The following is a 22,642-nucleotide window of genomic DNA, read 5'->3' as shown; positions in this document are numbered from 1 at the left end:
TTTAAACCTATAAATTGGAATATTATAAATATACAAAGAAAGTTCATCATAATATTGAAAGGAAAACTCATTCCTTCACACTAAAGGAACTTAAGCCAAATTTATCCTGAAATATCCTTGGTGATCAACTTTGCAGTAGGGGTTTAAAAAAATCCTTGGCTCTGAGACTTGAAAGGAGCTAAGTCTCAGGAAACTTCTCTGTAATGATAAAGGGGAAAAACCAAGGGTTAGGAATTGGGCATACTTCTGACAAGAGTATAGTCTATACCACTTACGAAGGCTATGAAATTAAACTGAGGCCATGTGTACACATAGACGTACCCTAGCCTCCATATTTCTAAGTCTCTTAGAGGCTTACTACTTATTCCAATCATTCTGTTTAAACTGTCTTAACCGTAGATCATGTTATACATACATATTAAAAAAAAAAAGACTTTTTTTTTTTTGAGACGGAGTCTTGCTCTTGTTGCCCAGGCTGGAGTGCGGTGGTGCGATCTCAGCTCACTGCAACCTCCGCCTCCTAGGTTCAAGTGACTCTCCTGCCTCAGCCTCCCGAGTAGCTGGGATTACAGGCGCTCACCACCATACCCGGCTGATTTTTGTTGTATTTTTGGTAGAGACGGGATTTCACCATGTTGCCCAGGCTGGTCTTGAACTCCTGACCTCAGGTGATCCATGCCTCAGCTGGGATTACAAGCATGAGCCACCGTGCCTGGCCTACTAAAAAAAAAATTATTAACTACTAGAAGTTGGGAACTGTCTTTGAATTCCCCTAGAAGTGTCATACAGAGAGAACACTCTGATGAATGAGAACACACTGATGAATGGGGGCAGCCTAGAACTGATGGAGCTATACAACTGTTCCTGATGAATACCCTGAGAACCTACCAGGCTTGCTAAGGTCAGTGGTATACCTGCCAACATTTCTTAAACCCTCTTCTACCCAGTATGCCCTTTCCCACCCTAGTAACCACCCCACTACCCTTCCCACCTTCCCTAGTCTCCCATCCCTACCTTCACTGCCTGGCAAACTTTTATTCTTTCTCCAAACTCCCACTAAGATGTCATCTCATTCAGGAAGCCTGTCCTATCCATCCTCTCCCTTTAGAGAGTTAACATATCCTTCCTTTGTTCTAACTCTGTACCTTATACTTGTTTCTACCATTCAATTTATCACGTATTGATATAATGTTTTTACATGTCTATCTACCTTACTAGACTAGGAAATGGACTAAGACACTTACCTTCTAAAAGGGAATGATCTCTAACAGCTTCTGCAGCTAATACAGACTTCCCACAGCCTGCCATTCCATGTATGGTGACCCATCCTGGTTCACCCTTCAATTTGGAGAGCTTCTGCTGAATCGCATTCACCAGCTTCTTCCTTGTGACAAAAACAACTGGCCTCTGTGGTACTCCACCTTCACACAGGACTGTCCTTACTAAAATCCAAAACAAAACAAGCATGAATGAATAGAACTTTGGAATAATTACTGAAGTAATACCATAAAAAACAAAGAGCAAAGCTGAGGCTTAGCCCGAAAATTTCCAAGAGAAGTAAGAACATGTGGCTAGCATATTAACTTCAATTTTCTGATTTCTCAGACCACAGAGAGGAAAGGCAAACATATATCCTTCAAGATGACTAAAGAAAATGGAAGTTTCTATCTATATCTGCTTTACTCACCCTATTATTTCCTGACTTTTCATTCCCTCTCATATTGAAGACTGGGAAGGCAAGTGTAAAAGGAAGAACATTTATGGAATACCTTTCAACAACATATATTTCTAAAGATTCTTGTTTTTTCCTATAAACTCTATAAACACAGAACTGGAAAATAAACAAAGGCCTATAAATTGTCTTATTGTCTCTAAAAATTAGGGTAGACATATCATCTCAGCAGTACAGTTCACTGGGCAAGAAGAAAATGTGAGAGTTAATATGCATGCAAATAAAAAATATTTAAATTGAAAACATCACTACAATTTTTTTAACATGCAGTTTTCAGTGAACTGGTCATGCTCTCTTCAGAAGATTACATCTACAATAAGACAAACCCAAAGCGATTTTGATAGCAAAGTGATAGAAGGTATAATGGATACAAACCATATGAAGTTATTCCACTAACTGAATCTTTACCACTGGAAGAAGAGACAACAGGAATGCCATCATGGAGAAGGGCAGCAAGATCTTTATATCCTTCATGTAGTAGAGCATTGTAGAACGATATGTAGGAATCATTATCTTTTTTAAGTATCATTTTAATTAGCATAGCTGCTCTTTGCTGTTGAGTGGGCTAAAAAAAATTAAGTAGTTTAGTATACAACAATGAATATGTATGCAACATAAAGTAGTGGAGACCAGTACAAGTTCTGAAATTCTAAAAATTTTTAAGGAAGTGTGGACTGCTTCAGAGAGCTTTACCTCATTTCTTACTTTTTCCTCTTCTGATATTGTTAAAAATCCATCACTAATCATGTGATCCATGATGTAGGATGTCTTGATGTCCTTTTCCAGAGCTTCTCTATGTTGAAGCAAACAATTTCGAGCTTTTGCATCCATCCTCCCTCAGATCTTTCTCTCTCTGAGCTGTCAACCATGAGCTACAGCCAAAACACCGAAATATCTGTCAGGCCAATAAACATATGAAAAGATACATAATCTCACTAATAAACAAGAAACATAAAAACAACACAACTGATTTTTTTTCTGGGCAAAAATTTTTAAATGGACAAAACCCAGTGCTTGGAAAGGTATGAGAAAATGGGCATTCTTATGCACTAATTGGGGAAAGTAGAAAATGGATGCAATTTTTCTGGAAAGCAGTATAAGATAAGGAAGTGTTTAAAATAAGCTTTCTCTCTAACCCAGAAATCCCATTTCTAAGGATTTACTTCAAGGAGACATTCAAACACATATGTAAAAATATCCACAAGGAGAATTAATCAGTTTCCAATCAGGTGTGGTAGCTCAAGCCTATAATCCCAGCACATTGGGAGGCTAGAGTAAAAAATAAAAAGAAAAAAGAATTAATGGAGGATGTTTCAGTGATGAACGCAACCTAAATGTCCATCATTCTGAATATAGATTTTAAAAATTAGGGTATGTATATAAAATGGAATATTATGCAGCCATTCAAAATTATGACACTTATCTCTACATATTGACATGGAAAGATGTTCACAATACTGCTGCTGAAAAAAAAAAAAACAGAAACATGATTCCACATATAACACATAACGTGGGGGCCGGGCGCAGTGGCTCATGCCTGTAATCCCAGCACTGTGGGAGGCCGAGGCGGGTGTATCACGAGGTCAGGAGTTCAAGGCCAGCCTGGCCAAGATGGTGAAACCCTGTCTCTACTAAAAATACAAAATTAGCCAGGTGCAGTGGCAGGTGCCTGTAATCCCAGCTGCTCGGGAGGCTGAAGCAGGAGAACTGCTTGAACCAGGGCGGCAGAGGTTGCAGTGAGCCGAGACCACGCCACTGCACTCCAGCCTGGGCGACAGACTGAGACTCTGTCTCAAAAAAAGTGTTGGTATCATATGAATATATGTAGACATTTAGAAGTTTATTCATCAAAATGTTTGAGTTACTTCTGAGTAGCAAAATTTGAGATTTCTCCCCCACCTTGTCTTAATTTTTTTTTTTTTTTTTTTTTTTTAGTAGAGATTGGGTTTCGCCATGTTGACCAGCCTGGTCTTGAACTCCTGACCTCAGGTGATCCAACTGCCACAGCCTCCCAAAGTGCTGGGATTACACTTGTGAGCCCCACCATGCCCAGCCTCTACTGTCAATTTTTTTTAACACACATTATCATTTTTTACAATAAAATACTTCCTTTTTTAATTAAGATTGTATAAAACAGTGATTACACTGAAGTCCTAATATTAAGAGACTTCTTGTTTTCCTTATCAAACATAAGAGTGAATAGAGCATTGTTACTATTGAGTATTAGTTCTCATTCAAGGAGGATATCAGCTCTAGGTCTTCCTTGCTAAACACATTTCCCACAAAGCAACAGGAAACACTTTCTGATGTCGTTTCTCAGACCAAGAGGACATGAGGAAAGAATAATAGCCTTTATAGTAAAATACTTGACGTTTCTAGCAACTTTATTTCAAATATAATGCAAATTTTTCCGTGGGCATAAATAAAACCCAGTTCACAATGTCTGCAAGTTTTCAAAACATTAACAGAACTTTACCCAATGTATAGAGTGAAAGAGTCTAAACGGGTTTATCAATTCATTCATTCAACATACATTTGTGCCCCTCCCTATATGTCAGACACCAAGACTACAGAAAAGATTGAGTCATTTGCCTGAAATAATTCAGTCTAGTCAAAGAAGAAAAAGAGAGAGGGAGTGGGAATGTGAATGCCCGAAGTGCAAAAACAGAGCACAAGTAACTTGGAGCTCACAGAAGGGGGCAATAATTATCAAGCTTCAATGACTGTTTTTGAAGTCACCAAATGTAGCACTTGGAAAAATAGGGACGGACGTAGGGCATTTGCCTATGCTTGTCAAGGCTTACAAAATGCCCAGTAGGGGCACAAAACTGATAAAAAGTTATTGATTGGAATCAAAACTCTCATTTTTTAAAATGTTAATAACGTTTTTGTCCTCTTAAACATAAAATGTTCCTCAATTTATAGTAATGAAATTCGATGTGAAAAAACAAGAATGAATGAATTTTTTAGGTTATGTCCAATAGCTAAGCAAATAAGACACTCTGGTTTTCTGAAACTAATTTCCAATTTCACCTAGTCCTGTTAAACTAAAATATGCAAATCTTAAATACGTTTTAAAACTGCACAAATTATCTGAACTAAGTCTCAAAACCTTTTGTAACCCACAACAAACGGAAAGCGAAAACTCTTCATAGATGTAAAACAGAAAACAGCGCACGTTTATCCACGAAAACCCCAAGTTTACTACTTCCTCGTGACAGAATTTCTCTTCCTGGTACAGGAGCAGGATGGTTATCAAATATTCCATGTCCTCAAATTCTCAGTCCCTGAAATCAGCTACCGAGCCTCCAAGGAACCTGGCTCGGGGAGAAAAGCGAGGAGGTCAACTTACACAAGCCTTTGCGCCTAGGTCTTACTGGGAAGGGCGGCACTGCCACTGCCGGGACAAGACTAGGAGACTCCAGGCTGGTGGAGGGAAACGGCAACAGGGGTTTTCCACCAGGAATTAGGGATGCAGGGCTCAGTCTCGTCACATACCCTTCGCCCCGGGGCAGGTCCGGGCCTCACAGGTGCCTCCCCTGGATCTCTGCAGCCCCGTGGCGCACGAAGACCCCCAGGGACCTCCGAAGGTTGGCGAGGTGGGCGTCCACCCAACGCAGCCTGGCCCCACAGTCCCGGGGCGCCGCGGTGAGGCCCGGCCCACGGGCCGCCCTCCCGTGGACTCCACTCCTGGACACAAAGGGAGGAGGTCTTCCCGGCCTGTGGCGTCCTTCCCTCGACGGCGGCTGCACCCCGGCGGGAGCCCGGCGCTACTCCGGATGCCGCTGCGGCACCTCAAGTCTTCGCGGGTCGCCGACTGCCCAGACTCCGCACCTCCGGTTCTATCCCTTGTGCCCGGGATAGAGCAGTCACGTCCACTCGCTACCTCTTCTTCTCCGCCTCTCGACAGCGGAGCAGTCAAATCCCCCCGGATCCACCCAGCCCGGACGGCGCGCGCCCGCTTATGCAAATAAACACACCCCAAGCCCCAAGGGGCGGCCGCCGCTGCCGCCGCGCACTCCCGCCACGGCTCGTGCCCGCGCGCGTAGAAGTGCCCGCCTACCCCGCGGACGGGGCGTGGCTAAGCCTCAGGGACGCGCCGCGTTCCCACCAATGCCGGACTCGGGCAGCGGCGGCGCGCCCGACGTGGCGCGCGCGACCCCTTTGCCCTGCCCCTCCTCCTCGGGTCCCGTCGGCCTGCGCGCGCCCGGGAGTTTGAATTTCCTCGGATTTGGAGCAATATCGCAGTGGAAGGCGCTGTGGGGTGAGGTCGCCGCCCACCTCTCCTAGGGGAACTATGGAGCTGGCAGCTGAAAGACTCAGTGAAGCAACGAGGATGGCGGGGAGAGGGAAGGGGCTGGGCTCTGGGCGGTGCCAAGTCTGTGAGGGGGCGCGGTCACCGCCCAGGGTTCCCACGAACGCCAAGGCGGCCACGTCCTGCTACCCCTGGTGAAGAAGCTGCCTGGGGCTTGTCGTCCTAGGGCCTCCAGACATGTCTGAGGTGAAGAGCCGGAAGAAGTCGGGGCCCAAGGGAGCCCCTACTGCGGAGCCCGGGAAGCGGAGCGAGGGCGGGAAGACCCCCGTGGCCCGGGGCGGCGGAGGCGGGGGCTGGGCAGACCCCCGAACGTGCCTGAGCCTGCTGTCGCTGGGGACGTGCCTGGGCCTGGCCTGGTAAGTGGACGCGAGGCTGCCTGGGCCGACCTCCTGAGGGCCCCCTGCTGTTTGGGCTCCCACCCGGCTCAGCATCCCGCCGGAGGTGATCCGACCCCCCAGACCTGGGCCTTCTGTGCCTCTGTCTTGACCCCAAAGGAAGGAAACAGCCCAGCCTTGTTTTTCCCTTTCGCGCGTTTCTTGTATCTCATTTTCCCCTGTGCTGGTAGCATGCCCCTATCGCTCAGAGGGAGTTGAGGCTAAGGTTTGGGAACGAGCCATTTGTTAAGAGCTGCAGATTCGGCCACGCTTTCTGAAGCTCCCGCTACACGTCAGAAGCGTTCACGTTGTTATAAACCGTTACTTCCTGTCCGCTGTGCCCCATTCCGGGACACATCTGCCCCACCCTACTCACCTCATAAATACCTAATGGAAATACTTGCAACCTTAAAACAGATCATTATGTTGGGAGACCGAGGCAGGTGGATCACTTGAGGTCAGGAGTTCGAGACTAGCCTGGCTAACATGGTGAAACCCCATCTCTACCAAAAATACCAATAATCAGCCGGGCGTGGTGGCGGGCGCCTGTAGTCCCAGTTCATCCGGAGGCTGAGGCAGGAGAATCGCTTGAACCCGGGAGGCGGAGGTTGCTGTGAGCCAAGATCGCACCACTGCACTCCAGCCTGGGCGACCGAGCGAGACTCCATCTCAAAAAAAAAAAGAAAAGGGGAAAAAAAAAAGGAAAACCAGATCATTATGATCCCAAAGGAGCAAACGTTATAGTAGCAGAGCTTGGAGGAGTGCTCATATTTTGATCACCGTGCATGCATTATGAATTTTACGTCTTTTATTAAGTAAGTTACAGATTGAATATGGTAAAGCTACAAAAACATAGCACTTGTGTTCACTTAAAACTAACCAGTTGCAGTTTTAAAATTAGGTAAATGGCGATATATTGGTGTCATTAGGAAAAATGAATATTAGAAATAACCTTAAAACCAACTTGTAAAAAAAAAAAAAGAACAGAAAAGAAAAAAAACAACTTGTGAGTTTTATTTTCCCAGTCTTTTTTTTTCTGGGGGGAGGAGGGAATAGCCCATTTCATTTTAATAAGATTGGCACCTTAATAGAATTTTTCTCCATTTTTCATTCATGTGTAAAGTTATTTAGTGAAACTGTTATAAATCTTCCAGAGTGATAGAATTTTAGAAGAGACCCTGGACATCTAGACATTTTTTATGCTATTACATATGGAGTTATACTTCACTGGTGACTCATCCCAAATAGTGTATTTTTCAGAGTTAAAAGATTTGTCACGGCTGGGCGCGGTGGCTCACACCTGTAATCCCAGCATTTTGGGAGGCTGAGGTGGGCAGATCACGAGGTCAGGAGTTCAAGACCAGCCTGGCCAACATGGTGAAACCCTGTCTCTACAAAAAATACAAAAATTAGCCAGGTGTGGTGGCACACACCTGCAATCCCAGCTATTCAGGAGGCTGAGGCAGGAGAATCACTCGAACTGGGGAGGTGGAGGTTGCAGTGAGCTGGGGTCGCACGATTGCACTCCAGCCTGGGCAACAGAGCGAGACTCCATCTCAAAAAACAAACAAATAAACAAACAAAATTTTGTCACAATAAAGTGATTAAACGCCCTCTTCAAAAACAATAGAATTGTCAGCCCGCCGGCAGTGGCTCATGCCTGTACTCTCAGCACTTTGGGAGGCCAAGGTGGGTGGATCACCTGAGGTCAGGAGTTTGAGACCAGCCTGGCCAACATAGCAAAACCCCGCGTCTACTAAAAATACAAAAAAGCCGGGCATGGTGGCATGCTCCTGTAATCCCAGCTACTCAGGAGGCTGAGGCAGGAGAATCACTTGAACCCAGGAGGCAGAGGTTGCAGTGAGCCGAAATCGTGCCACTGCACTCCAGCCTGCAGGATGGAGCGAAACTCCTTCTCAAAAAAAAAAAAAAAAAAAAAAAACAGATAGCATTGTTTATTTTACTAATACGGAATATGTTAATTTTGATCTGAAAGGAATAAATGTACTGAATTTACTGTTTTAAATAAACGGCTCTTATGCCTTAAAATACTTGACCTTCTTTAAGTAAATTAAAAAAAAAACCTTTTTGGGCCAGGTGCAGTGGCTTGCGCCTGTAATCCTAGCACTTTGGGAGGCTGAGGCAGGCGAATCACTTGAGATCAGGAATTTGAGACCAGCCTGTCCAACATGGTGAAACCCTATCTCTACCAAAAATACAAAAATTAGCTGGGCCTGGTGTAATCCCAGCTACTCAGAGATTGAGGCAGGAGAATCACTTGAACCTGGGAGGTGGAGGTTGCAGTGAGCCAAGATCTGCTACTGCACTCCAGCCTGGGTAACAGAGCGAGACTTCGCCTAAATAAGTAACCTTTTGTGTTTTGGGAAAGTTAGTTACTATCCTGGGATAAGCTTTAATAGAAAACTAAACTTTATGGGAATAAAATTTCCCTTACATCAGGAATTTGCTGTTAGTGATTCCTGTATTACATTGTAATGAATGTATTACATTCATTAGGAAGATTTAATTTGAACTATGTTTGCAAAATGATAACACAATGCTATATCAAAAATAATTTTGGGGGCCAGACACAGTGGTTCATGCCTATAATCCCAACACTTTGGGAAACTGAGACGAGAGAATTGCTTGAGGCCAGGAGTTTGAAACCAGCCTGGGAAACATAGTGAGACCGTGTCTACGAAAAATTTTTAAATATTAGCCAAGTGTGGTGGCATTCGCCTGTAGTCCCAGGTACTTGGGAGGCTGAGGTGAGAAGATAGCTTGAGTCTGGGAAGTCAAGGCTGCAGTAACCCATGATTATACCACTGTGCTCCAGCCTGAGAGACAGAGCAAGACCCTGTCTCTCTAAAATGTATGTATTATATGTATTGTTTATGGGCAGATTCTATAATTATTATTTAAATAGTTGCCTCTTAGTTGCTTTTGTGAAATCTTTTGCTGCAAAAATTGAAGCAAATGTACTTTGGTTGCTGTTTATCACAAAATATTTATTCATAGTAAATTTTGAAATAAAAATATATCCCCATAAAACATTTGTAAACATTTTCCAGATAAAAAGCAAGTATTTGGCATCTTAAAATACTTAAAAGCTCACTAGAATTTTGACAAAGCCATTGAGATCTTTACCACTAAAACACGTAATTCAGCATCTAAAAGTCAGTCTATCAAATCTTTATTAAATGCTTTCCGTACTGACACGGCCCTGGTGGTTAAAATACAAGTGCATATGGGTGCCTGTCTGTGTACTCTTAAATACTGCTTACTCTCACTCTTCATCTGATTAAGTTGGAGGGAAAAAATCTGAACCCTTCCACTGCCCAAGAAGGATTTCAAGGAATCACACTATATCCTTGTCTTCAGACCACTTCCTATGTGGAAAGAAAAGAGAAATAATACATAAGAAACTTAAAAGTGTGTTGCTTTAATATCTTCTCTCTGCTAAATAAAGGCCAGATAGGCCAGGTGTGGTGGCTCCCACCTGTAATCCCAGCACTTTGGGAGGCCGAGGTGGGCGGATCTCTTGAGCTCAGGAGTTCAAGACCAGCCTGGGCAACATGGTAAAACCCTGTCTCTACAAAAAATACAAAAAATTAGCCAGGCATGGTGGCGCATGCCTGTAGTCCCAGCTACTTGGGGGGCTGAGGTTGGAGGGTCGCTTGAGCTCCAGAATTTGAGGTTTCAGTGAGCTTTGATTGCACCACTGCACTCAGCCTGGGTGACAAAGTGAGACCCTGCCAAAAAAAAAAAAAAAAAAGGCCTGATATATCCTGTGTCATCTTGACAATAAACACTGGAGATAAGTTGCCCAAACCTATATGGCTTGAGTGTCAGGTTGCATACCTCTTTTCTAAACTCTTATGGAAATTTTTCAGGTAAGAGAATTGAGATGATTCTACTTTCAGAAAGTTAAAAAGTTGTTAAATTACTAAACAAGACACAAAACCTGTCACTCATGCTTATTTGATTACATAGAAATTTAATCAGCTGGAAATTCCATTGTGAAAATTTTGTTTTTTATGGAAATTTCAATAGATTTTTTAATTGCTTTTTTGTTTTGTTTTGTTTTGAGAGATGGAGTTTCGCTCTTGTTGCCCAGGCTGGAGTGCAGTGGCGCAATCTCAGCTCACCACAACCCCCACCTCCCAGGTTCAAGCGATTCTCCTGCCTCAGCCTCCCAAGTAGCTGGGATTACAGGTGTGCGCCACCACACCCAGCCAATTTTGTATTTTTAGTAGAGACAGGGTTTCTCCATTGGTCAAGCTGGTCTCGAACTCCCAACCTCAGGTGATCCATCCACCTCAGCCTCCCAAAGTGCTGGGATTACAGGCGTGAGCCACCGTGCCCGGCCTAAATTGCCTTTATAAAAGTTTTTTATAGTATCTGTTATAATTATGTACAAAAAGTCAAAAGCTCTTTAAGCAAGTTATATAACTCTGGTTTTTTTTTATTATCCAATATAATTTTCTCTATAAATCATACTGTAAAACCTTGGCTAACTCTATTTCCAGCTTTTTTCTTTGTGTCAGTAGAGTTTTATCTAAAAGACAAGGGTATAATTTAAATGCCCTGCTTCTTAAAAATGGAATATGGTCAAGGTTTTCTTGAAAACTAGGTATTGTGCTAAAACTGAGGCTATAGATGGTATGAAACATAGGGCTAAATGGGTACTGACCCTAATGGTGGCCCTGGAACTTCTTTCCTTACAGAAGGTCCATAACAGCTTCCTTTGGTTATTTGCCTCTTTTTCATTATTAAGCTGAAATAGAGCCAGAGGAAATCCTGAATTTGTAAGTCCTCAGTCAGCTGTCTACCACCACTTAACGTTCCTAAAGGAGCTATTCAGAGGCAACACACACCATTAATTACCACCATGCACTGTAGGAAAATGTAAACCATTCATTATCACAGGACCCTAGATAGATCTGTATGAGGTCTCTATAGACTGCAATGGCTCATGAAGGAGTCAGGAAGATTCTTTTTGTAAGGCTTGCACTAAAAGTAACCCGGGTCCCTTTCTCCTATATCTCACTCTTCCACAAGGCCATATGATATATGATATGATATGATAGTGAGAAGAGGCCCAAAAACAAGAGTTATTTTTATTTAGTGATTTATAAGTGGTCTAATCCATCTATTCCATCCTTCATTTGCCATAAACACAACCCAGTTTATACTTAGTGTTCAAAGGGGGACAGGCCTGGGGCTTCTATCAAGTACAAGTGGTCGGGAACCCTGCTCCCCTTATACAATCATAGGCATGTAGGAAGGATGGAAGAGTAGCTGCACAAAGTAGTCCAAAAGAAAGGTAGCTGGTCTTGTTGGCGGGCACCTGTAACCCAGCTAGCTGGGAGGCTGAGGCAGAAGAATCACTTGAACCCGGGAGGCAGAAGTGCAGTGAGCCGAGATCACACCACTGCACTTCAGCCTGGGCAACAGAGTGAGACTCCATCTCCAAAAAGAGAAAAAAAAGAGGCCATGGTACTTAAAGGAAATAGCTGATGTGCTATGGCTCTATTGTTCCGGGAGCTTTTATAAATAGCAATAACTAATGTCTACAATAACTCGGCCGGGCATGGTGGCTCACACTTATAATCCCAGCACTTTAGGAGGCCAAGGCGAGAGGATCGCTTGAGACCAGGGAGTTTGACCTGCAGTGGACTATGATTGTGTCACTGTAGACCTCTTCCTCTTCAGCTGCCTCAAAAAACAAACAAACAAACAAAAAAACATAGCCAGATCGCCTCTCTACAAATTTTTTTTTTAATTAGCCAGTGGTGGTAATGTACCTGTGGTCCTAGCTACTTGAGAGGCTGAGGTGGGAGAATCACTTGAGGCCAGGAGTTCAAGGCTGCAGTAAGCTATGATCAGGCTACTGTACTCCAGCCTGGGTAACAGAATGAGACCTTGTCGAAAAACAAACTACAACCCTATAAAGTATTGGCTGGGTGCTATGGCTCACACCTATAATCCCAACAGTTTGGGAGGCCAAGGCAGGAGGATCACTTGAGCCCAGGAGTTCAAGACAAGACTGGGCAACATAGGAAGACCCCCATCGCTATAAAAAATTAAAAAATTAGCCAGGCATTATGGCACATGCCTGTGTTCCCAGCTACTCAGGAGGCTGAGAGGGTAGGATGGATTGGGCCTGGGAGGCTGCAGTGAGCCATGATCACACCACTGCACTCCAGCCTGGGAAAGAGTGAGATCTTGTCTTTAAAAAATAAAATTAAAATAAGGTATTATCCTCACTTCACAGATGAGGAAACATCAAAGTTATTTAACTTTCCCAAAGTGGTTATACAGCTTAGTAAATGGCAGAGCTAAGGCAGTCCAGTCACCCACCTAATCAGTATGATTCGTTGCCTCCCTTCGATATTAATCCCCAACAAAAGGCCAAGATCCTAGAAATAGAAATCCCCAAGTCCAGAATTACTTATAGTTCTTTTCTTCCTTCTACTTGAAGGTATACCCTTTAGCAGACCCTACTTGCTTGTTTTTTACCCTCATCTAAATGGGAAGACTGGGAACTGCTCCTATTAGAATATGCCCCTGACTCATAAAAAGGAAATGAAGCACCTTACACCCTAACATGGATGCCAGTTTGAAAGCTTAGTTTTTCAGACCTGAAGCAGCTTTCTCAGCATATTTTCTTGACTCCTAGAAAATCAGTCATCTAGGCCAGGTGCGGTGGCTCACGCCTATAATCACTTGAACCTGGGAGGTGGAGGTTGCAGTTAGCCAAGATCATGCCACTGCACTCCAGCCTAGGCAGCAGAGCGAGACCCTGTCTCAAAAAAAAAAAAAAAGAAAGAAAAAAATCCGGGCGCGGTGGCTCACGCCTGTAATCCCAGCACTTTGGGAGGCTGAGGCAGGCAGATCACGAGGTCAAGAGATCGAGACCATTCTGGCCAACATGGTGAAACCCCGTCTCTACTAAAAATACAAAAATTAGCTGGGTGTGTTGGCACGCGCCTGTAGTCCTGGCTACTTGGGAGGCTGAGGCAAGAGAATCACTTGAACTCGGGAGGCAGAGATTGCAGTGAGCCAAGATTGTGCCACTGCACTCTAGCCTGGCGACAGAGTGAGACTCCGTCTCAAAAAAAAAAAAAAGAAAGAAAAGAAATCAATCATCTTCTTCTTTAATGTTAAATGAATTAGTATTTATCAAGTACTTAGAATAGTGTCTGGCACAAATAAGGGAAAAATAAAATATATTTTAACGCAGCACAGCACATACCACTTAATTTTTTTCGTCACTAGTGCTAAGTCAGCTTTGTACTTTTTTCTTATATGCACTGTTCACATGTAGCAAGGATGAATTTATTTTAGTAAGAGGCTAATCATCAAAAAAAACTACTAATTATCAGAGATGATATTTCCACTAACATGACGCAGGTTTTGTTTAAAGCTTGAATTTGAAAAGAAGTTCTGAGAAAGTTCATTAATGTATTTTTTGTAATCAATCAACCTTCATACAAAAGTCTCTTTTATAAGAATGATTTCATTCTGAATAAACTCGCTAATCTATAGTATAGATCTATGGTGGAGTATTGGATAATAAAACTAGTCCCTGAAATTAACTGTATTTCTTTTTTTACTTTTTTTTTTTTTTCCCATAGCGGGGAGGGACAGGAAAGCTTGAGGAGGGCAACTCTTATTTCTTTAGGGTGGTCTCTTTCTTAATAGGGTCTCTATGTGCTGGTCTCAGATATCTGATACTCTGGGGGAAAAAAAAAACTCTTAAAAGCCAGAAATGAAACAGCCAATGAAAAAAGAATTATGTTCACCCTTCCATCTCTGAGAATTAGGATAATGGTGTTTTCTAATAACCAGAAGCTTTAAAGGTTCCTATTAATTTAAACACAGGAGAAAAGTCAATCTGTGCTAATAATGTAACCTGGGATCCCATATAATAGAAATTAGCCAGCATCATCAAAAGAAATTTATTTCTTCCAGTATTGTAAACATTTGTCTAATTTAGCTTTGGACACTTTTGTAGCTACAGTTAGCCTAATGATGCCATTTATGAATTCAAAGCATTACCACTTTTACAAGGATGCACAAAGTTCAGATAACTGCAGTTACTCAGAAAAGTCTTTCACCTCTCCATTAATCCTTGGGATCTTTAAATGATTGCCTTTCAGTGGAAATGAATTTCACAAAACATGGTCAGTCAGTATGGTTCTAAGTTTGGCTGTGCGCTTAGATTACCTGAGAAGCTGTTGAGTTTCCAACATCCAAGCCACATCCCAAGCCAATTAAATCAAAATCTTCGTGAGACCCAGACATCAGATTTGTTAAAGCTGCCAGGTGATTACAATATGTAGCAAAGCTTTTGAACCACTTGTCTCGGGACTGTGTTTAGACAGGTACTTATGGTTCTGCTCCATTGCGTTTTGATGACTCAATATGCAAAGAATTTCAACTGTTTTTTTTTTCTGAGCTTGAAGAATTGAGTTAAAGTAGACAAAATGGTATTGGATCCAAGACAATTCTTTTGTGCTTGCTCTTTTCAAATCCTGTATAAACAGATGTTGATTTGTTGTTTTGAAGATTGAGATAGCTTTTTGGACTTCCATCCATAACGAAGAATAAACTCCAATTTTAGAGTGACATCTCAGGTACACCTATACAAGTCACGTCACTGAGTATAACCAATTGTACAGTTTATACACTTTGCACTGATTGTGATCTATTGTCACTTTGGCAATGGCTTTTTTCTATTTTCATACCTCTTTTCACACCTCCTGCTATTTTGCAACTTCTAATTACTATCACTTCTCTCTTCTACTCCACTGCTTTTCATCAGTCTACTCTTCTACATTTCAGTTTTAAAATACTTTTTTATAGATGACTCTTGTTTCTCCTACATTTCAGCATAAAAACACCTATTTTCTAGATATTACCCAATCATGGCCTTGTGAAAAATAGTAGAGATCAAAGATCTTGTTCTAAATTTTTCACTTTGTCCTCCTCTAAAATATTTCTTGCGCATGCATCTATTACAGATATCACACCATCTTATTTGGTGGGCTGTGAACTGTGAACAAGGGCAGTGCTTTACTCATCTTTGCATGAGTTAAACCAGTACCTACCACATGAAAATCTGTCAAAAGAAACTGATAAAAGCTGCATCTAGGCTGGGCATGTTGGCCCACACTTGTAATCCCAGTGCTTTGGGAGGCTGAGGGGAGGATCACTTGAGGCCAGGAATTCAAGACCACCTTGGGGCTGGGCACAGTGGCTCATGCCTGTAATCCTAGCACTTTGGGAGGCCAAGGCGGGCAGATCACTGGTCAGGAGTTCGAAACCAGCCTGGCCAACATGGTGAAACCCCGTCTCTACTAAAAATATAAAAAAATTAGTGGGGCGTGGTGGCAGGTGCCTTTAATCCCAGCTACTTGGGAGGCTGAGGAGGAGAATCGCTTGAACCCAGGAGGCAAAGGTTGCAATGAACCGAGATCGTGCCATTGCACTCCAGCCTGGGCAACAAGAGCGAAACTCCGTCTAAAAAAAAAAAATACTGGGCGCCGTGGCTCACACCTGTAATCCCAGCACTTTGGGAGGCCAAGGCAGGTGGATCACAATGTCAGGAGATCGAGACCATCCTGGCTAACACAGTGAAACCCCGTCTCTACTAAAAATACAAAAAATTAGCCAGGCGTGGTGGCGGGCGCCTGTAGTCGTAGCTACTTGGGAGGCTGAGGCAGGAGAATGGTGTGAACCCGGGACATGGAGTTTGCAGTGAACCGAGATTGTGCCACTGCATTCCAGCCTGGGCGACAGAGCAAGACTCCATCTCAAAAAAAAAAAAAAAAGGCTAAAGACCACCTTGGGCAACATAGTGAGATGGACAGTCCTAGCTATTTGGGAGGTTGAAGTAAGAAGATCACTTGAGCCCAGGAGTTCAAGGCTGCAGTGAGCTATGATTCTGACACTGCATTCCAGCCTGGGTGACAGAGTGAGACCCTGTGTGGAAAAAAAAAAAAAAAACTACAGCTACCCATACCAGAATTTATGTTGTTCTTAACAGAATTGGGTATAATTCTCCTTTGAAATTCAGATTTAAATGGATATGAATTGGAGAATAGTGATTTTTCTTTTCTTTTCCAGGTTTGTATTTCAGCAGTCGGAAAAATTTGCAAAGGTGGAAAACCAATACCAGTTACTGAAACTAGAAACCAATGAATTCCAACAACTTCAAAGTAAAATCAGTTTAATTTCAGAAAAGGTAATCATTAATTGGCTTATCTGGGACGGTTTTCCCATTTTACTACCCCACTATCATTTCTCTATCCCAGCTCAGAACTTCTTTCTTCCTGCCTTTTAGACCATTACTATTTTAACTCTCACTGATCTTCGTACCTCTTGACATTCTCCCTCTGAGCCATTTTGACTCAGATTGCATTTTGAAGGGCAAGGATTTTTTAGTATGATCATTTCTAGTGTTGAAAAAGACCAATTTGTTCATATTAGCATGACGTTAATTTTCTACTTAAGTGTCAAGTATCTAGAGCATTGAAAATATGGTTGATCATGTCTACAGCCATATCACCTTGAACGTGCTCGATCTCATCTGAAAATATGGTTGATCTTTGGACATAAAATTAGAATATGAATAGCACTTATTGGGAAAAGATCTATCCATTTTTTCCCTTACTTTTTGCTTTTTAAGGATATATGTACATGCATTTAAGAATGGCTAGCCTAAGCTAGGAGTAGTGGCTCATGCCTTTAATCCCAGCACTGTGGGAAGCTGACGCAGGCAAATCACTTGAGGTCAGGAGTTAGGAGACCAGCCTGGCCAACATGGTGAAACCCCATCTCTACTAAAAATACAAAAATTAGCTGGGCATGGTGCACACACCTGTAATCCCAGCTACTCGGGGGGCTGAGACAGGAGAATCTCTTGAACCTGGGAGGTGGAGGTTGCAGTGAGCCAAGATCGCACCACTGCACTGTAGCCTGGGCTACAGAGCGAGGATCCGTCTCAAAAAAAAAAAAAAAAAAAAAGTAAAAACAAAAGAACGACTAGCCTAAAAGTAAGTATTTGTCCTATAGCCAAATAAGAATTCCAATGAAAATTAAAATAATACCATGTCTATATTGTGTTTCTTCAAGTTGCTGATTTCTACCAGATGCATTATTACTGTGATTCTTAGAAATGTGAGACAACTAAACATTTTTGTAACTCCCACACCTCTCAGGAGAAAGTCAAAGTCGGCTGTGATCAATAAGGCATCATGTGGGCCTTTTCTGGGTACCAGGGACCAAGCTATCATTGGGAAATATGGCTTTTTGTTCATTTATTCATTCACTAAACCTTTGCTCATGTCACAGGGTAAGCAAGGACCTATGCTTGGCACCAGGGTGGGTAAGGATGTTATAAAAATAGAGATGAAATGGAGCATCTAAGTCCCCGCAGCCCCATGCACAGGATGAGCATATAATCCTCCAGAAGAGAAAAGCCATGGAGGAAAATTAAGTATCCCTCACACATGCCAGGGATTCCATGGATGGTGACTGTAAGGGATTTGGGGAAGGAGCTGCAAAGGAGTTGGTATTTTCACGTAGGGCTCAAATTGGAATCTGAGCCAGGCGTAGTGGCTCATGCCTGTAATCCCAGCACTTTGGGAGGCCAAGGCAGGCGGATCATCTTGAGGTCAGGAGTTCGAGACCAGATTGGCCAACATGGCGAAACCCTGTCTCTACTAAAAATACAAAAATATTAGCTGGGCATGGTGGTTCATGCCTGTAATCCCAGCTACTTGGGAGGCTGATGCATGAGACTTGCTTGAACCCGGGAGGCAGAGGTTTCAGTGAGCTGAGATCACACCACTGCCCTCCAGCCTGGGCAAGAGAGTGAGACTCTGTCCCAAAAAAAAAAATTGGAATCTGGTTGTAGCTGTCGGGGGAACTCTAACATACCATTAGAAGAAATCCCAGGGGCAAGAAACTTCATATATATATATATACGTATATATATACGTGTATATATATATACGTATATATATATGTGTATATATATATACGTATATATATATGTGTATATATATATACGTATATATATATATATATATATTTTTTTTTTTTTCTTTTTGAGATAGGGTCTCTCCCTGTCATCCCAGCTCTCACTCTGTCATCCAGGCTGGAGTGCAGTGTTGGAGTAACAGCTCAACCTCCCAGGCTCAAGCACTCCTCCCAACTCAGCCTCCCAAGTAACTGGGACTAACAGGCATGCCACTGCACCCAGCTAATTTTTTTTTCTTTAATTTTTTGGAGAGATGGGGTCTTGCTACATTGCCCAGGCTGGTATCAAACTCCTGGCCTCAAATGACCTTTCTGCCTCTGCCTCCCAAAGAATTGATATTACAAGTGTGAACCACTGTGCCTTGCCAAAACTTCACATATTTAATTAAAAGCTATTGAAGGCCGGACACGGTGGCTCACGCCTGTAATCCCGGCACACTGGGAGGCTGAGGCGGGCAGATCACGAGGTCAGGAGTTTGAGATCAGCCTGGCCAACATGGTGAAACCCCATCTCTACTAAAAATACAAAAATTAGCTGGGCGTGGTGGTGGGCACCTGCAATCCCAGCTACCCAAGAGGCTGAGGCAGGAGAATCGCTTGAACCCAGGAGGTGGAGGTTACAGTGAGCCGAGATTGCGCCATTTCACTCCAGCCTGGGCAACAGAGTGAGACTCCATCTCAATAAATAAATAAGTATAAATAAAAGCTATTGAAAACTTATTTTGAACAAGATTTCTCCTTTTTTTTTCTTTTTTTTTGGTGAGGGGTCGGGGGTGGTACAGTTTCACTTTTCTCGTCCAGGCTGGAGTACAATGGCTCGATCTTATCTCACTGCAACCTCCGCCTCCCAGGTTCAAGTGATTCTCCTGCCTCAGCCTCCCGAGTAGCTGGGACTACAGGCGCGTACCACCACACCTGGCTAATTTTTGTATTTTTAGTAGAGACAGGGTTTCACCATGTTGGCCAGGCTGGGCACTGGGCACGGTGGCTCACACCTGTAATCCCAGCACTTTGGGGGGCCAAGGTGGGTGGATCACCTGAGGTCAGGAGTTCAAGACCAGCCTGGCCAACATGGTGAAACCCCATCTCTACTAAAAACACGAAAATTAGCTGGGCATGGTAGCGTGTGTCTGTAGTCCCAGCTACTCAGGAGGCTGAGGCAGGAGAATTGCTTAAACTGGGGAGGCAGAGGTCACAGTGAGCCGAGATTGCGCCCCTGCACTCCAGCCTGGGCAACAAAGTGAGACTCCATCTCAAAAAAAAAAAAAAAAGCTTTTGAAGCAGATTTTTAAAATATCATTATAGAATCCAAGAAATATTCAGTCTTGGCCAGGCGTGGTGGCTCACACCTGTAATCCCAGCACTTGGGGAGGCCAAGGCAGGTGGATCACCTGAGGTCAGAAGTTCAGGACCAGCCTGACCAACATGGAAAAACCCCATCTCTACTAAAAATACAAAAAATTACCTGGGTGTGGTGGCACATGCCTGTAATCCTAGCTACTTGGGAGGCTGAGGTAGGAGAATTACTTGAACCTGGGAAGTGGAGGTTGTGGTGAGCCGAGATCATGCCATTGCACTCCAGCCAGGGCAACAAGAGCAAAACTCCATCTCCAAAAAAAAAAAGAAATACTCAGTCTTTTCGTAGCTTTTTCTCCCATTCTGCCCTGGGAGTAATTTAATAAGAGGTCCCTTTTCACAAAGGTGGCCCTAAAGGGCAGCATAACCCAGATGGAGGGGAGAACAGCTAGACGTGGACACCCATCCCAACTGTGTGATCTTGGACAAATCACTGTAACTTATCTTGGTCTCTATTTCATCATTTATTAAATGAGAAATAATAAGATTTTTATAAAGATCAGATGAGATACACAGTAAGTCCTCAACGTCGTCAATAGGTTCCTGGTCGTCAATAGGTTCCTGGAAACTACGATTTTAAGTGAAGTGTATAATGAAACCAATTTTTTTCTCATCTACATTGTAATGAAAGGACATCAAAACAACATTCTTGGAGGAGCTGCTCTGAATAGTTCCACTTAAAGTCAGTTTCCAAGAACCTACCGATGACATTAAGTGAGGACTTACTTTATATACAAATTCTTTGAAAACAATCAAGCACTAATAAAGTCCGAGCTCTTTTTTTTTTTTTTTTTTTTTTGAGACGGAGTTTCACTCTTGTTGCCCAGGCTGGAATGCAGTGGCGAGATCTGGCTCACTGCAACCTCCGCCTCCTGGGTTCAAGCAATTCTCCTGCCTCAGCCTCCCAAGTAGCTGGGATTACAGGTATGTGCCACCATACCCGGCTAATTTTTTGTATTTTTAGTAGACATGGGGTTTCACTGTGTTAGCCAGGATGGTCTCAATCTCCCGACCTCAGGTGGTCCGCCCACCTCAGCCTCCCAAAGTGCTGGGATTATAGGTGTGAGCCACCGCACCCGGCCCTACTAGCTCTTTCTTTAAGAAAAAATGAGACCTGGTGTGGTGGCTCATGACTGTAATCTCAGCACTTTGGGAAGCTAAGTTGGGAGCATCACTTGAACCCGGCAGTTTGAGACCAGCCCAGGCAACATGGTGAGACCCCATCTCTACAAAAAAAATTTTTTTAGTAAATAAAAATGGAAAACGATTAGAATATGTTGGCAGCCCATAAATGCTAGCTACTGTGGCATACTAGTCACTAAATATTTGCAGATTAAATATATAACATCTTGCACTTACTTGGGGTGTACTGCTTTCAGATTACAGTGAGACTCTGATGAACCTCCTAAACAGGACATTACCTTAGGTGAGGATAAGCTTGCCTTTTCAAAATACTGCTAATAAAACAACTAAACCTAACCATGTTAATGGTTAGTATTTCTCATAATTGATTTTAAAAGGAACTTGTATTATGGCCGTATGTGTACATTTAAAAGAGGTTTTTATTTCTTTGGATTTTTTTGTTTGTTTTCTTTAAATTGTGTGTGTGTGTGTGTGTGTGTGTGTGTGTGTTTGAGACAGGGTCTTGCTCGGTCACCAAGGATGGAATGCGGTGGCATGATCATACATAGCTAACTGCAACCCTGAACTCCTGGGCTCAAGGAATCCTCCCACTTCAGCCTCCCAAGTAGCTGGGACTACAGGCGCACACCACCATGCCCAACTAATTTTGTTTTTTTTTGTTTTTGGTAGAGACAAGGTCTTGCTTTGTGCGCAGGCTGGTCTCAAACTCCTAGGTTCAAGCAGTCCTTCTGCCTTGGCATCCCAACATGTTGGGATTAAGGCGTAAGCCACCATGCCCAACCCTTAAAATAAATGTTAAACAACATTTCAGAGTGGTGTTAGTCATTCTTGTTGCATCCTCTTTAGGTCTTGATTGGGGTGGACCTAGAAGGCTTAGGGTCATTCTTCCTAAGCATCAACAAACATATTCTTTGTACTCTGAGATGTAGGGATTACACAAAGGCATAAGACATGGTCTCTTCTCCTGTGAAATTTAGAAGCTTTCACATCTTCACCCTGCTAATTCATCAATCAGTCTGTTAATGATTCCAATTTTGGAGTCACTTCCAGGCCTTTCCACATTGCCGTCCTAACTTTTTATCTCTCCTCAAAGCATCCATTGCCCCCCGTGCTAATTCTTTTGTGACACTACTTATAATCTACTGTGATTTTTTTCGTTGCTAGTTCATCTCCTTTACTCCTCTTTAGAGCATACACTGCATCTTTTATCTCCATTTCTCTAGTACCTGGTAATGGAACTACCTCACACAGGGTACTCAGTAGATCTTGTTGGGACTCTAGAATATATGATGTGGAAGATCCAAACACTGTCTCCCAATCAAATTGTGAAATCAAGGACTATGCTATATTTGTCTCTACTGTCTCACACAAGGCTGGCACAGAGTGAACCCTCAAAATTTTTGAATTGTATGTGCTAAGTGGCAAATATGTGGCAAATACATATGTAATAGGTGCTACAGGAATTCAGGTTGTCAGGGCTAGGGCTGTGGAAGAAATGCTGCACTGGGGAGCTGAGATCCAGTCTGAGCCTTGAAGTAAGGACAATGTAACTAAATAAAGAGGAGAGGAGGATAGCATAGGGAGAGGTTAGAGAATTTGAGACTTTATCCTAGAAGTATTAGGAAACATCAAAGGTTTTGTAACAGTGTACCATGATAGGCATACCAGTTT

The 22,642-nt window shown here is 43.0% G+C and overlaps 2 protein-coding genes across 9 annotated transcripts in view; one reads left to right on the top strand and one right to left on the bottom strand.

The window, feature by feature from the left end:
- APAF1 (apoptotic peptidase activating factor 1) overlaps positions 1-5,767 on the bottom strand; it is an 88,056-nt gene extending 82,289 nt beyond the window's left edge. For 2 of the 7 annotated variants that reach the window (XR_010122675.1, XM_063646611.1), the window contains exons 1-4: positions 5,085-5,739; positions 2,426-2,627; positions 2,108-2,297; positions 1,245-1,442 (exon numbers count right to left, since the gene is read on the bottom strand). Coding sequence is in view for 6 of the 7 variants with exons in the window: in XM_063646611.1 (XP_063502681.1) it covers positions 1,245-1,442; positions 2,108-2,297; positions 2,426-2,563 (526 nt within the window). In the remaining variant the exon portion in view is untranslated. Of the gene's footprint in view, positions 1-1,244; positions 1,443-2,107; positions 2,298-2,425; positions 2,628-5,084 lie in introns of all 7 variants that reach the window. The other 5 variants (XM_054442254.2, XM_063646609.1, XM_063646608.1 and 2 more) reach the window with 5 other exon arrangements.
- A 283-nt stretch (positions 5,768-6,050) lies between these two features.
- Positions 6,051-22,642, top strand: part of IKBIP (IKBKB interacting protein) — a 31,548-nt gene continuing 14,956 nt past the window's right edge. For both annotated transcript variants that reach the window (XM_054442257.2, XM_054442256.2), the window contains exons 1-2: positions 6,051-6,403; positions 16,556-16,673. In XM_054442257.2, the coding sequence (XP_054298232.1) occupies positions 6,225-6,403; positions 16,556-16,673 (297 nt within the window). In that variant the 5' untranslated portion in view covers positions 6,051-6,224. The remainder of the gene's footprint in view (positions 6,404-16,555; positions 16,674-22,642) is intronic.

This window comes from Pongo pygmaeus, chromosome 10, assembly GCF_028885625.2.
Source record: "Pongo pygmaeus isolate AG05252 chromosome 10, NHGRI_mPonPyg2-v2.0_pri, whole genome shotgun sequence".
Taxonomy (NCBI): domain Eukaryota; kingdom Metazoa; phylum Chordata; class Mammalia; order Primates; family Hominidae; genus Pongo; species Pongo pygmaeus.
The sequence above is the reverse complement of the archived record's forward strand: the minus strand, read 5'-3'. Positions and strand labels throughout refer to the sequence as shown.